This window comes from Eucyclogobius newberryi, unplaced genomic scaffold (genome assembly GCF_026437365.1).
Source record: "Eucyclogobius newberryi isolate DKJ021-1_F unplaced genomic scaffold, fEucNew1.0.hap1 SCAF_1, whole genome shotgun sequence".
Taxonomy (NCBI): Eukaryota; Metazoa; Chordata; class Actinopteri; order Gobiiformes; family Gobiidae; genus Eucyclogobius; species Eucyclogobius newberryi.
The window spans coordinates 31,390,266-31,403,934 of record NW_027315723.1 but is presented as its reverse complement, the minus strand read 5'-3'; the positions used below and the strand labels follow the sequence as shown (position 1 = coordinate 31,403,934).

General features: G+C 42.0%; 2 protein-coding genes across 3 annotated transcripts; one reads left to right on the top strand and one right to left on the bottom strand.

Moving 5' to 3' along the window:
* Positions 1-659: 659 nt before the first annotated feature.
* Positions 660-4,642, top strand: selenol (selenoprotein L). Its single transcript, XM_072443684.1, has 9 exons — positions 660-787; positions 1,725-1,803; positions 1,874-1,927; positions 2,068-2,113; positions 2,274-2,395; positions 2,500-2,614; positions 3,481-3,603; positions 3,685-3,822; positions 4,207-4,642. Exons 1-9 carry the CDS (start codon positions 682-684, stop codon positions 4,324-4,326), a joined length of 903 nt encoding a protein of 300 aa, XP_072299785.1. The 5' UTR covers positions 660-681; the 3' UTR covers positions 4,327-4,642.
* A 716-nt stretch (positions 4,643-5,358) lies between these two features.
* clec11a (C-type lectin domain containing 11A) lies at positions 5,359-8,222 on the bottom strand. 2 transcript variants are annotated; one of them, XM_072443662.1, is made up of 5 exons: positions 8,010-8,222; positions 7,258-7,369; positions 7,068-7,175; positions 6,920-7,003; positions 5,359-6,283 (listed from the first exon to the last, which is right to left on the bottom strand). In XM_072443662.1, the coding sequence occupies exons 1-5, from the start codon at positions 8,103-8,105 to the stop codon at positions 5,871-5,873; spliced, it is 813 nt and encodes a 270-aa protein (XP_072299763.1). In that variant the 5' UTR covers positions 8,106-8,222; the 3' UTR covers positions 5,359-5,870. The 2 variants fall into 2 exon arrangements, with proteins under 2 accessions (XP_072299763.1, XP_072299773.1); XM_072443672.1 differs by having other exon boundaries at positions 7,258-7,366.
* Between the last annotated feature and the right edge of the window lie 5,447 nt (positions 8,223-13,669).

Genomic DNA, 13,669 nt, shown 5'->3' with positions numbered 1-13,669 from the left:
GTTAATTTAATAGATTGACATGTTGGGGCGGGTTTAAACTGCTAAGTTCCTCGTTAAACTAAGTTTTTCCATGAGTATAAGTCAGATTATAATAAAACTTGCAGCAGGTTTGTGAACGCTTGAATTTGGAACTACTGGACGTGGGTTGGGGAAAAAATGACCTGCGCATCGCTATTTTGGGATGCAAAGTACATAATATATTATGTATTACAGATGGTTATTGAGTGATGAATGAACAAATGTTTCGTCAATAAACAAGTTGACCTCAAGGGACCTGTATGTTTTTAGGCTTTTGTCTAAAATATTGACAAGTATCACTGATCTAATTTGTCTTAAGAAAGCTGGCCAACTAAGACTTATTGGACATAATCAATAGAAAATACAGAAAATAAACTTTCTATGGTTCCAACACAATAGCCTACACACACAAAACATGATTTTTAACCTGGGTCCTCTTGCAGTAGTGCCCTGTGCACAGTTTATTGCAGCATACAATACAGATAGTACAAAAACATGACAATTACTCACTTTGTATTTATAAGCATAACTAACGAACCTGCATTTAAACCGTTAACATAGACGAAACATATCGCCCCGCCCAGCGATGTCATGTGATCTCTGTCACGTGACCACCGTCTTTTATCCACCGGTGTCTAATCCCGCTGGACCTGAGCCTGAACCATGGCGGAGGAAGTGTCCGAGGCGGAGGACACGCTCGTGTACGGGCTCAAGATGCTCGTGAGCCTGGGCAAAGTTCTGCTCCAGAAAGCCAAAGATGAAGAAGCAGGTAACGGGTCATATTTTTTATATTCTTACTGTTCTTACTATTCGTACGGTGCCAAAGTATTTTAAACAGCATTCACAATAAAGGTGAACTTCAAATGTTGATGATCTTCCAAATTCATTTTGAAATGGATAATGTAAAGATGGGATCAACCATGATGTTGAACATTTCCAGCAGATGTGTCAGTGCTTGACCAGTAAGATTATGCCACAAACATGGACATCAGCATGAGTCTGCTCTCTGCTCTGGAAAGTGGAGCACCAGGATACAAAGGCTCCTCACAAGCATCTTTGTTTACCTGAGAAAGGAAAACACAAATCAATCAAATAGAAATTAAATATTATTTGGACAAATAATTTGTCATAATTACAGATGGACGGCTATGAGCCTTGGGGAAATTGGGACCCATAAATCATTTATGTTCAGTCTTTTAACAGTGGTTTAAGTAAGAACAAAAACAAGAACTTAAAAGTACATTTCAAGTTTACTCTCATAGACTTGGAAGTCTTTAGGTAGTAAACTAAAAGTTTACTTAGAAGTATATTTTAAGTTTTCATAAACTAAAAGTGTACTCCTAAAATACTAAAAAAATACTAATACTAAAAGTGTACTTATATAAACTTAAAAGTGGACCAATTTAGTCCCAAGAAGTATACTATGTAAACTATAGTACACTTGCATTGCTACACTTGATGTATTATAAGAAGTATACTTAAGTGTACTCAAGTATACCTAACAATGTTTACTAGAAGTATACTTATTTTTGGTAAGGGGAACTACTTTTACCTAGTCTTAGTCATTGTTTTTAACGTGATTAATTGTGTGAGAGTGAAACAGAACACAGCTAAAGTGGCCACTGTGGTATGCAGGTGTAGTAATGTAATCCTAGTCACGCTTGTTACAAAGACGGATCCCAATAATGGTCTCTTTGTTCCAACAGAGTCTTTGGAGGCGTTTCTGCCTTACAAAATCACCACAATGTTCGGCCTCATCACCGGAGGAACAACACTATTCAAAAAGTATTACACATATTGGGCCTGCATTACAACGTGAGATGTAAAACCGTGATCTAATGTTTAATATGTTTAGCCTCGGAATAACCAAGAAGAGTGAGGCTGAAAAACTCATGGAAAAGTCATACCAGTGAGTAAAGAGTTACAGCTTTAATCTGAAAAAATACACACTCAACGATTGGTTAAAGATTAACAGCGCACTTTAGCTGAGTATTGCAACACACTTAAACTACACATGAATAGAAACAAGTTGATTTGTTGTTTTTGCAGTCTGGAAGTCGTGAGGGAACAAGTGGATGCACTTCGACAGCTGGAGGTCAGTAAACTGTAATACGTTTTTATTCCTCACGATTGTATTTGAGACTCAACTGCCTAATCATCACATTATATTATTTGGCAGCTTTAAATTCATTCTGCGCATCTGATCTCAAGTTAATATGTCATGTAATTTATTTATCTTTGTTTCCCCTTTGCAGATTGAATGGGACTCATTTCTGGAGCACGTCGACCAAGGCCTTCTAACGTCAAACGCACAAGTGTCGAAAGCCGCGGAGAGCCTGGGCCCGGGCACGGCGCTCATCGAGGCTCGCTCTGCAAAGTGAGATAATCATTTAACCATATTTCTCCATAACGTTCTGTCAAATACTCAATGAATCATTCGGAGGATTCATGGCTTTGTCGATCTCTCGTTATGTCTCGAAGAAATGTGACTCTGGGTGAGTTCCTGTGTCCGGGACAGAAGCAGTTGCTGGTCCTGATCCGACATGTGGGATGACTCCCGTGACGGGACCACGTGGCTGAGCTGGCGGCCAAGCAGGTCTGACATCATATATGGTTATATATATCGCACTGAAGTATTAGGCGCATTTTTGGGGGAAATCTATGTGATAAAATCCAAGACTAAGAACAGACATTTCATCTTGAAATGCATTTTAAAATAATAACAGATTAGAGAACATGGTGAATAGGTGTACGTATGCTAACGCTAACACCTTCAGCTACATGACGCACAGACAGAACTGTGGTAAGTGTCTGGTATGTTAACGTAACATATGAACAGTTATTCAGATAACTATAGTATAAAGAACATGCTAACAAGTTTACCAAAGCATCAGTTTTACCCCAAATCACAAAATCCATAGAATTCTTCCTCTGTGTCACTTCTAAACAAGTCTGCAAACTCCAGAGGAAGAGGAAGTGCTGATTCTTCTTCTGCGTCGCTTAGCCTTAGAACCTAGAGCGCCCTCTTGTGAAATGCGGTTGCCAGTGTGAAAATAATGAATAATATCACATGTAAATTGCTCTGGAGTATAAATCGCACCCCGGCCAAAACTATATAAAAAGGTGCGACTTATAATCCGTAAAATACGATTATTTACTTGTTCAATGTACACACGCGTCGTTTTCAGTCGTTTTTCTTAATTTTATTGGTGAAGTATGCAGTGGTTTAAGCAGGTTTGCCAATAATGTGCACACTAGTTAGGCACACAAAGGTCATTCAGTGTCACTGTTTGCAAACTCGGGGCAGTTGAAAGTAAACTGTGCGGATGTTGTACAATAAAGGCTAGTGTTGCTCCATATTTATTCCACTCTGTACCTGACGTGAAGAGAGTATAATGACACGTTGATGTATTGCGTGTCCGCCATGTTCCTCTGAAATTGACCGGAGCCTCTTGTCCACAGGCTCTGCTCGAAGCTCGGTCCGTGCGCGTCCTCGTCATCTCCTTCAGCGTGTTGGAGGGAGCCCAAATTTGGTTGGAGCAGACCGGATGTGAATTCCCCATGTTGCTTGACCAAAACAGAAATGTAAGTGATCTGCTTTTCCTGAAGTGCTTGTCAAGCTTTTTGCTCAGTAATCGTACTTGAGTCACGTGTCTTGCGTTGCAGATCTACAGGAATTTCGGCCTGGTCTCGTCTTACTCTAAAGTGATGAAGTTCAAGTGCCTACTGTCGTATTCAGAGTTTGGCGCCGTGGACAGAGAGTTCCCCGACATACCACCTCGTCTACTGGAGGATCTCTATCAGGTCACTTATGTTTTGGATCTCTTAATGTCAATCCTCTTAATGCAGCATACATTATTCTGAGGGTAGAATATGGGGTCAATTACTCACTTATAAGTACACAAGTATGATGAAGCAATGATGTAGTGATTCCCTATATTCTAAATATTGCATATACCTTGTTTGTATTGATTATTTATCTTCTAGAATACAGAGATACATCTTGTAGCAACTTCACGATGCTTGTGTGTGGCATCACTGATAGTTCTTTTGGCCTTTGCGTTGATCCACCACAATTTTGCTATTGTACAGTCTGTCATACTCACAAAGTGTATCCATTCGTAATCTTTGAGCACAGAACTCTGCTTTCACCCACCCACAGCCTGTGACACTGTCCTCTTTTCATAGATGGGAGGAGACTTTCTGATTGATGACACTGGAAAGGTGATTCTGTGCCATCCATGTAAAACGCCTCTGGACCGGCCATCTGTGGAGGACATTTTGAAGGCTGCAGACTCGACCAGCTAGAAACGATAACTAAAACGTAACCGTTCAAAACAGCAACGTGTGGGACAGGAGCAGGTCTTTGCTCACTCCGATGAAGTCACTCCTCACATTCATCTCTATGAAGAGGTTTGGCTGATGTGAAACTGTGCTGCAAAGAAAACTGCTGTTCTTCACACGACACTGTTTTGACACATTTAATATAATACATTTATGACTACTGTAGTATCTTGTAGTTATGGAAACATTTATTTAAATTAGTTTATTGTTAAAACTAATTTAAAAAATGTTATATCCATATGAAGGATACATTATAAACAACATTATTGTTTTGTATCTACACTGGGCTGATCAAGTGATTTTATGAAAATCGCAATTTTAAGCATTTGGTGTTTACTCTTTATGAGGAATTACTTTGTGTATGAATTATGCTCTACAAATAAACTTGCCTTGAGAAGTTATACATGGTAAAAATAAACCTGCCGGAAACCAACTGGGAAAAATGTAGACCTTTCTGAAATCTTTGGCATTGGAAAGATGGCTTTGTTTTTCTTTCCGCGCTGTCAGTGTAGACAGAGGTGAGGGAGTCAGTCGACATAGCAACAGTTGTTTGTTAAACCTGCCAATGTACTGTCAAACACAATAACATGACTACACTGCTCTGGGACCTGATGTAAAATATATCCTGATATAAAACAAAAAGCTGTGGGTCAAGGAAACAAATGTTTTAAATTCCAACTGTGAAATACGGTACAGTTTAGCCCAGCTCAGACTTTGAGAGGTCAATGAGAGCATAACTTTGACCTGAAATGACCTTTAGGGCAAACATATGAAATATTACATAATCATAAACTGTAATAAACATGTTGAATAAATTACACTGCATTGATTTGTTTACATAATCAAAAAGCAGCACTGTTTACTGTTACAGAACATGAAAACCAACAGATTTGATCTGATGTGTTGTTACTGCAACGCTAAATATTGTCTGAAGGGTCAGATACCTTTTTTTTATATATTTAATTTTTTTTTATTTTAAAGACACACAAAACACGCCCTAAGAGCAAAAGAAAATGGCAATAATACAAATGAGAAAAAATAATAATGGCACAATATGATTAAACAGAAATAAAGGTATACCAAGTCCAACATAAACATTCCATCCCGTCCATAGTTTTTCATATTTGTCCATTTTCAAGTCAAGTCTGAAAGTCATTTTTTCCATTTGTCTAATGTTTGTCATGTCAGTCCAGTCCTTGATCGTCGGGGGGTTTGTGTCATCCAATTCCTTGTGATGGCTTTTTTCCTGCTGCCAAAATTATATTTCAAAGATATTAATTTATTGTGTCCATGGCAGGAATTCTTATGGGATGGAAACGTCAAATACAGCGTGTGCCTCAAAAGGTCAGATTCCATCTGAAACATCACATTACAGTCAATAGATTTGATGTCTGCATACAGTTGGTTTACACAAATATATATCAAGATATCTAAAAACATAATCACCACTATATTCTTCCACCTGCCTCTTTCAAATTGGATGTGAGGCTCTTTATGCAGGTGACACTTCAGAGTCCCACCCTGTCGTCAAACTCGCACAGGTAGTTCATGGTGCGGTCACAGTAGTGGTCCCACCAGTCCCCGTCGTCCGAGGACATGGCCACACAGTTCTCTCTCTTCCCTCCATCGGGCTGGCTGGACAGGAAGTGCCTGCGCCACTGGAAGTAAGACACTCTTGTGTCATCATCAAAAACGTAGGTCCCCTCTGAGCGCAGGTCGTTGATGCCCAGCCACACGGGCCAGTTTCCAGGGTGGAAGAAAGACTTGACATAGTCTGCAAGAGCCTCCTGCTCCTTCCGGTCCCGGGGCATGGCCATGCGTCCGCCCCGCTCAAGGCACTTCCTGGAGGCTCCGGCGTAGTCCTCTTTGCTGTTGTAGACCAGATAGCATTTGTACCCCATGCGGCGGCCCTTCTGACAACCTGAGACAAACAAAAGTGACTTAAAACAGGGAAGACGTTATGTTCTAATGTGTTTGGTGAGCTGCGGACTTGAAAGTCATGACTTTTGATGACAAGAACTCACTAAAATGAACTCAGGACTTGTTACTTGAGATAACTTGATGCTTCTCTCAAAAAACATAGCAGACTTAGACTTTGACTTGCCCGTGTTTGACTTGGGACTTGACTCGAACTTGAGACCAAACACTTGAGACTTACGTGGCTGCTCAATTTTCAATCAAAGTCAAAGTTTTTTTCTTTTTAAACTATTATGTATTGAACAATTGTGGTAGCAATGCATTTTCTATCAACATTCATCCAACAAGGAAACAATTTGTGTGTGTGTGTATGCATGTATAATTGTGTGTGTATGCATGTATAATTATAGTTTAGCTCTTGAGTGAATTTGCATAAAAGTGAACTATGTGACATGTTTTATCATGCAGATGTCACATGACTCTGTGTGATTAGTCTCTTTGTGTGCAGTTCTATCCAGGTTTATATGGTTTATTAATGCATATACAATCAAAAACGACTGCTGAACTACACAACACTTGAAAAGGAACTGCAGAATTTCAGATGAATTACCAGTACTACAAGCGGTACATTTTGACTTGCCTTCGAGTCTCCCGAGCTCCTTGCGGTTGTCTTTGCTGTGTTGATGCGCTTCTCGTATATCGTCCTCCAGCTCGGCCACTTTGACTGAAAACGAAAACGGTTATGTCGCGTTTCAACGAAGTTCAGATAAATGAACCAAAACATCTACCGTCCATCCTGGTGAGGCGGTCGATCAGCTGGCTGACTTTGACGTCCAGCGTGTATTGTCCCACGTTGAGCTTGTGGATCGACTGGTCCAACCCGGCAAGTCTGGACACTGTCAGGGCACAGACAGGTGAGCACGGCGTGCATATTTAGAGTAGAGCAGTAACATTTAAAAGACGTGAAACGACACACACAGACGTAGTTGTATGAATTTTCAAAGTCCGATGTGGGGATGGTTGGCTCGGGTTCTGGGAGGACGTCTGGGTTGTCTCCTCTCGCCCTTTTCACTTTTAATCCAGATGTCTGCTGAGATAAACAGAAGAAGAGCAAGTTCAATCTGTGGACAATGTATCACTTGAAACTTTGGAGGTAGTAGTAATAGCGTAGTAGCAGGAGTAGAAGACGAAGTAGCAGCAGCAGCAGCAGCAATAGTAGCAGTGGTAGTAGTAGTGGTAGCAGTATAAGAGCCAAGAGCAGAGTTTTACAACCTTTTTTTGAATGGTAACACACTTTTATTGTTGAAAAGACACTGGGACTTACATCCGCTAGAAAATGATAAAATAGCTCCAGTTAGAGAGCAAAAGAGGTGTAAACAATGTGTCCCACTGTGTCAGACACGACAGAGTTTGCTCAGGGCTTTAGGGTCTTTTTTACTGGCATTCCATCAAGGCTCACACTAGTTGAACATCACTGACCTCGTCCTGGAGTTTAGCCAGCTGTAGTCGTGGTAACAAATGTATCATGGTAGTGTGTGTAACACTTATGAGGGGAAAGTAACCTACCGTTGTCTGACTTGTCTTATCACTTCTCCCACTAGAGTAGACCCAAGTTTGATTGACTTGCATCTCTGAAGGCGGCCGACTATGCATCATCAAGACCTCTTTTACACAAGTATCTTAAAAGGGACATGCCAAAAGTGACTAAACTGACTCGTTGCGTTTCTCACCTGGGCTGGCGCAGCTTGGGACGTCCCGCGCGGTAAACAACCTCCCAGCGCGCACAGAGCTCCGAGCGCGAGCAGCGAGCGCGCGGCTGGTCCCATTTTCGGGGCTGCCTCCCTCCGCGTGTCCTTCCGCAGTCTCGGTCGGTCTGCTCGGTCCAGACTTCTCCTTTGGCCCCGTGTCTCCCTCTCTCTCTTTCTCTTTCGTCCACTCCCCTCCACCCGCGTGCAGAAGTGACCCGTGAAACTAGGCACACTTTCACACCAGTCCTACATTTTTCTCCTCCTCCCTCCTCGCGCGCGCGGCAGGAAACCCCATCATCATCATGTGCGCGTGGGTTCGGGGTCGTTGGTTTCACCTCCCGCGGCTTTAGATTTGTCCCGGGGCCGATGATGTGTCGTGTAAAGCTGTGGATTCACGTGAACAAAGATGCGCAACATCCGAGGAAACAACAATTAAAGCAACAACTACTGCATTATTATTATTATTAGGCCCGAGCGCCACAAGCTGGCGAGAGGCCTATTAATCTCGTAAGGCCGTGCGAAGCACGGCTGCGAGTGCGCACGAAATCGAGCGCGAAGCGCTCGCCCACTTCCAAACCCTCACTAACGCACTCCTTCACTCATGCACGCCCCGTGCATACTAATTAGTAGTAGGAAAATGGAACATTACCGTTGTAAACGGGCGAAGCCCGTGCAAAAGTGCGCACTAAACGAGCACTTTACATGACACTGGAAAGGTGATTCTGTGCCATCCATGTAAAACGCCTCTGGACCGGCCGTCTGTGGAGGACATTTTGAAGGCTGCAGACTCGACCAGCTAGAAACGATAACTAAAACCGTTCAAAACAGCAACGTGTGGGACAGGAGCAGGTCTTTGCTCACTCGCGGTCGTCATCCCCATATAAAGCACTCATTTGCGCTAAGTAGCTCACGAATACGTTCCCCATCTCTTGCATGTTCCGTGCATATAAGCATGTAATGCAAAAATTGAACATTATTACTGTATAGAGGGCCAAAAACACAAAGTGGGCGGAGCCCACTCAAAATTATCGAAAGTACCCGTCAGTGACCAGGGACCCACACCATGAAGTAGGAAAGCGCGAGCGCTTTCCGAAAATGTATAGTTTATGATATTTGAAAAATGGGAAACATTGTTTTCGCATCGGAATATTATTCTTTCTTATTAGGCCCGAGCCCCAGCAGGGCGGAGGGCCTATTGCTCCCGCAACGCTGCCGAAGGCAGCGTTGCAACTGTCTGACCAAACATGCGGGCGCCCCTGGCAAGTACAGTGAACTAGCCCATGCCGAAGGCATGGATCATGCATACTTACTCCTGCTATGACAGAAATAGTGAATGTGAATGGGCTACGCCCATTCACAAATTGTTGACAACAGCAGCGCGAAGCGCTGCATTCCTCCAAAAACCCTCCTGGCATCGTCCTGTACGCGAGAATCCATGCCGCAGGCATGGGCCATGCTTGTATCTGCTCAAATCAATGGAAGTCTATGGGGAGTGGGCGGGGCATCCCGACGGAATGGGGAGTGACGAGCGCGTAAGCGCTCGTAATGATGATTCCACCCCATGGCGGCATGGGGAAGGCTTAGAGCTTTCAAACGATGTATAATTTGTTGTTATAGTGGAAACGGCTATATTGTTTTTGCTAAAAATATTATTATTATTTTTTTTTGTTCTTCATCTGCGCTTTGAGCTCTAATTTGACCCCCTGAACATGCTCAAAAACTCACCAAACTTTGCCCAAAATTCAGAATCGGCGAAAAGTTAGATTTTTTCTGGGCCATTTTTTTTTTCGTTAAAAAATGGCGCGACAGCGCCACAGACAAAAGTCAAAATACATTGCGCCTATGGGAGACGCCCCGAGGTCAACTTTGGCGTAAAGCTACGAAATTCGGGACACGCATTCCTCTCGTGAGGATAAACAAAAAAAAACATTGTGGCCACGCCCCCAAACTTACCCTATGGCCGCCATCTTCCTTTGAAAATGAAAACAAGCTGAGTTAGCCATTTTGTTTACGTCAAACTTTGACGAACTCCTCCTAGGGCGTTTTGCCCAACGACTTCAAAATCGGCGTACGTCCTCTGGACAAGTGGGGCATCTAAAGTTATCCAATTTTTTGAGATACCTTTTACGGTCTGTGTGCGGCGCAGCCGCAAAGTTGGACAACTTATTTTGGAATATTGCAGATCTAAAAATTGCTCCCATTTGATCAAAACCAGTCCGATTAGGACCAAATTTGAATCAGTTGTTAAACTTTCAAGTTTGGACCAGTTTAGGATGACAAAATTGAAATGGGCGCGATAGCGCCTCCTACAGAGTTGCCTTTGAGTGAACATTGATGGATAAAAACTGGTTTTACACAAATGTTCCAAACTTTGCCCAAAATTCTATTTTGGGGTCCCGAGCAAAAGGCCAATCAAACTTATGCCTTAATTTTTACGGCGTAGCCGTAGCCATGACAGAAACTTCCCATGTATTCCCTATGGGAAAATCGCTAAATCTCTCGAATATCCACATTTTTACGCTTCACACTTTAACAAACTCCTCCTAGGGCGATTGCCCGATCAAGTTCATATTTGGGGAAAATCATATACACAAACGGGGCATCAAAACTTATCCATCTTTTGATTTTAAGTGGTACGGTCTCTGTGCCGTGGAGCTGCAAATATACTGTCACAGATGGGAAAACGCCAAATCTTTGAAATGTTCACATTTACGCTTCACACTTTAACAAACTCCTCTAAGGGCAATAGTTCGATCAAGCTCATATTTGGGGAAAATCATCTACACAAACGGGGCATCAAAAGTTATCCATATTTAATATTTTAAGTGCTACGGTCTCTGTGCGGCGGAGCAGCAAATTTGACTGACACTTGTGTTCATTTGCACTGGATTGGCCATGTCCAATGTGTCGCCGTCTGTCAAGTTCTTTTTCAATTCAACACACAATAAGGGCGCCATCTTTATCAAGTCGAAAGCGCAGAGTCGGAAGGCCGGCGGCCCGCGAGGGCCGTTGGATGCCGCTTGCGGCTTTAATTTCTTCTTCTTTCTTCTCGGGACCAACCCCCCTATTTTTCACCCAGTGAACATTGACGAAAAGTCACAAAAATTTGCACACCTCTAAAAATCGTGCCTCTCTACATTCTGGATATTTCCCTTTTCTAAAACAAAAAAAATTGGCGCGTCAGCGCCCCCAAATGTACCAAAAATGCATTGAGAGATGGGAAATGACCCAAAAAAAATCTGATCGTAGAATCATGAAATTTGGCGCCGAGGTAGATGGTGACAAGAGAAGTAAAAAATATTATTACGGCAACGCCGTCCGCCCAACCAAATGTCGGCCATATTGCTTCAAAAATGGCTAAACATGACTTCGGAGTTTTTCCAAACGTCGTACTTTTACGAACTCCTCCCAGGGCGTTGGCCCTAAAAAGCTGAAATTTGGTGAAAATGCTACTGAGGAGTGGGACATCAAAAGTTATCCAAATTACATTGATACCTGTCACGGTCTCTGTGCGGCGAAGCCGCAAACTGTAGCAAGAATTTCAGAAATCTCCCAAATTTTACATTTCTGCCGTTTGCGCAGATAAAGTCCGAATTGCGTCAAATTAGAATCAGTTGTTAAACTCTTTGCCCTAAACCTACTTGAAGTGAAATAAATTAATGTGGCGCCACAGCGCCCCCTACAGATTTTATATGGAGGTTAAATGTTTAGTTTTGCGAAATTATATGAAATTTGACACACAACTCAATTTTGGCATCCCCATCAAAAAAGTCAATGAGACCCATGTCATAATTGTTATGGCGGTGCCGTAACGATGACCGAAACCTTCCATGTTATTCCAATGGGGAAATCGCCAGAACATGTTTACACTTTAGACTTTCACAAACTCCTCTTAGGGCGTCAGCCCTATTAACCTGAAATTTGGTGAGACTCATCTTCAGGGGTGGACCATCAAAAGTTATCCACATTTTTATTCAAAGAGTCACGGTGTCTGTGCGGCAAAGCCGCACATTTTGCCAAGAATTCAAAATAAAATAGCTTTTTGATGGTAAAACAAAGGGGAGAAGCTGTGACAGCGTCACAGATTCAGCAGTAGGCGTAATAAAAGGACAATTGGGGCGCGTTAGCGCCCCCTCCTCTTGCGGCGTGGCGGCGGTGTGGCGGCGGCGTGGCGAGGGCCGATCATTGCCGCTTGCGGCTATATTTATTATTATTATTATTATACTGCATTATTATATTATGATACTGCATTATTATTATATTATTATACTGCATTATTATTATATTATTATACTGTATTATTACTGCATAAAAATAAAAAAGACAACACAAAGAAGGTCTATACAAATTAAATGTTAAAGTTTATAACGTTACTTCCTGGTTGGGCATCAGCAGCGGTGACATGAAACGTTCCATGTAACCGTTACCTAGCAACCATATTGTAAACAAACAATATAAAATCCATAGAAATTACACAATAGTTAGATAATCGGTTGTTTCAGGATGATGCCTTAATTTACGTTTTAAAATGAACGTTTAAATTGTCAGAACATTGTGTCAGTTGTGTGTAAATTGTCTTTTTTGATGGAATATCACTTATGGATGAATTCCGTTTTTTTTTATTTTTCCAATTTTTTTCCACAAACTGCCTCTTTAACTGATGTAAAAAAACATGATTTTAATGAAAATTCACCACACGCACTCATATCATATTCAAGTGATAACTGGAAAAACATGAGAACCTGTCATATGCACAATCTCCTTCATGCACCAGCAGGACACAATCTTCTTCATGCACCATTTGTACCCATAAAGACTTTACCAAACCTCATGATGCAGTACTGCTTTTTCACCTCGTGCCAGCCAAGTCTGTGTTTTACATGTTGGTGGCTGAGGTATGCGCCTGTAAAAAAACAAAACGTGCCACAAGAATCCAGTGAGTTTCCAGAGAATGGGCGACTACGTAGGACCAGGCGTGATGTTGGAAAGGTCTGGGCTCCAGCTGCTTCTCCTTTTCCAGACTATGCTTTGAATCCAGTCTGGAAAATATTTGTCATTCTTCCTTATAATTACATCATTGTTGTACTGAGCCGCAACCCTTTCTCTCCATTCGACTATAGCCTATTTTGCAAGCCTATACTTATCTACTTACAGTGTTAGTGGGGCTACATGTGTGCCTAAAAGCCATTCAGGTCTAAATTTGACTAAATGATGTGCAAGAAACAGAAAGCAAATCATTTTAAACGCAATCAGTTCAACTCAAATGCTGATAAAGCACGAACTAGACTATTCAGCAGCTTCTTAAACATGTTTAATGTATATTTCCGTGGCGTGATCTTTGATTGACCCAAACATTTGTGGTGAAAATAGTGCCGTGTGGACATAGAGCCATCTTTCATGGAGGTTTGGAGCGGAGCTGTGCATAAGGACTCCTCAGTTCTACGCCCAGCACCAAAGGCAATCATTTAGGCAGTATATCAGGACAGTTACACACATTACCTCCCTGACTGCGATCATTACTCATACTTGTGATTGATAATACATGTTGTGGTGCTACTACGGCTGTTACCACTGCATATATTGTAATCTAACTAGTAACTATCCTCTTCAGAAAGGTTAAATAATGCATTAGATTGTGTTCA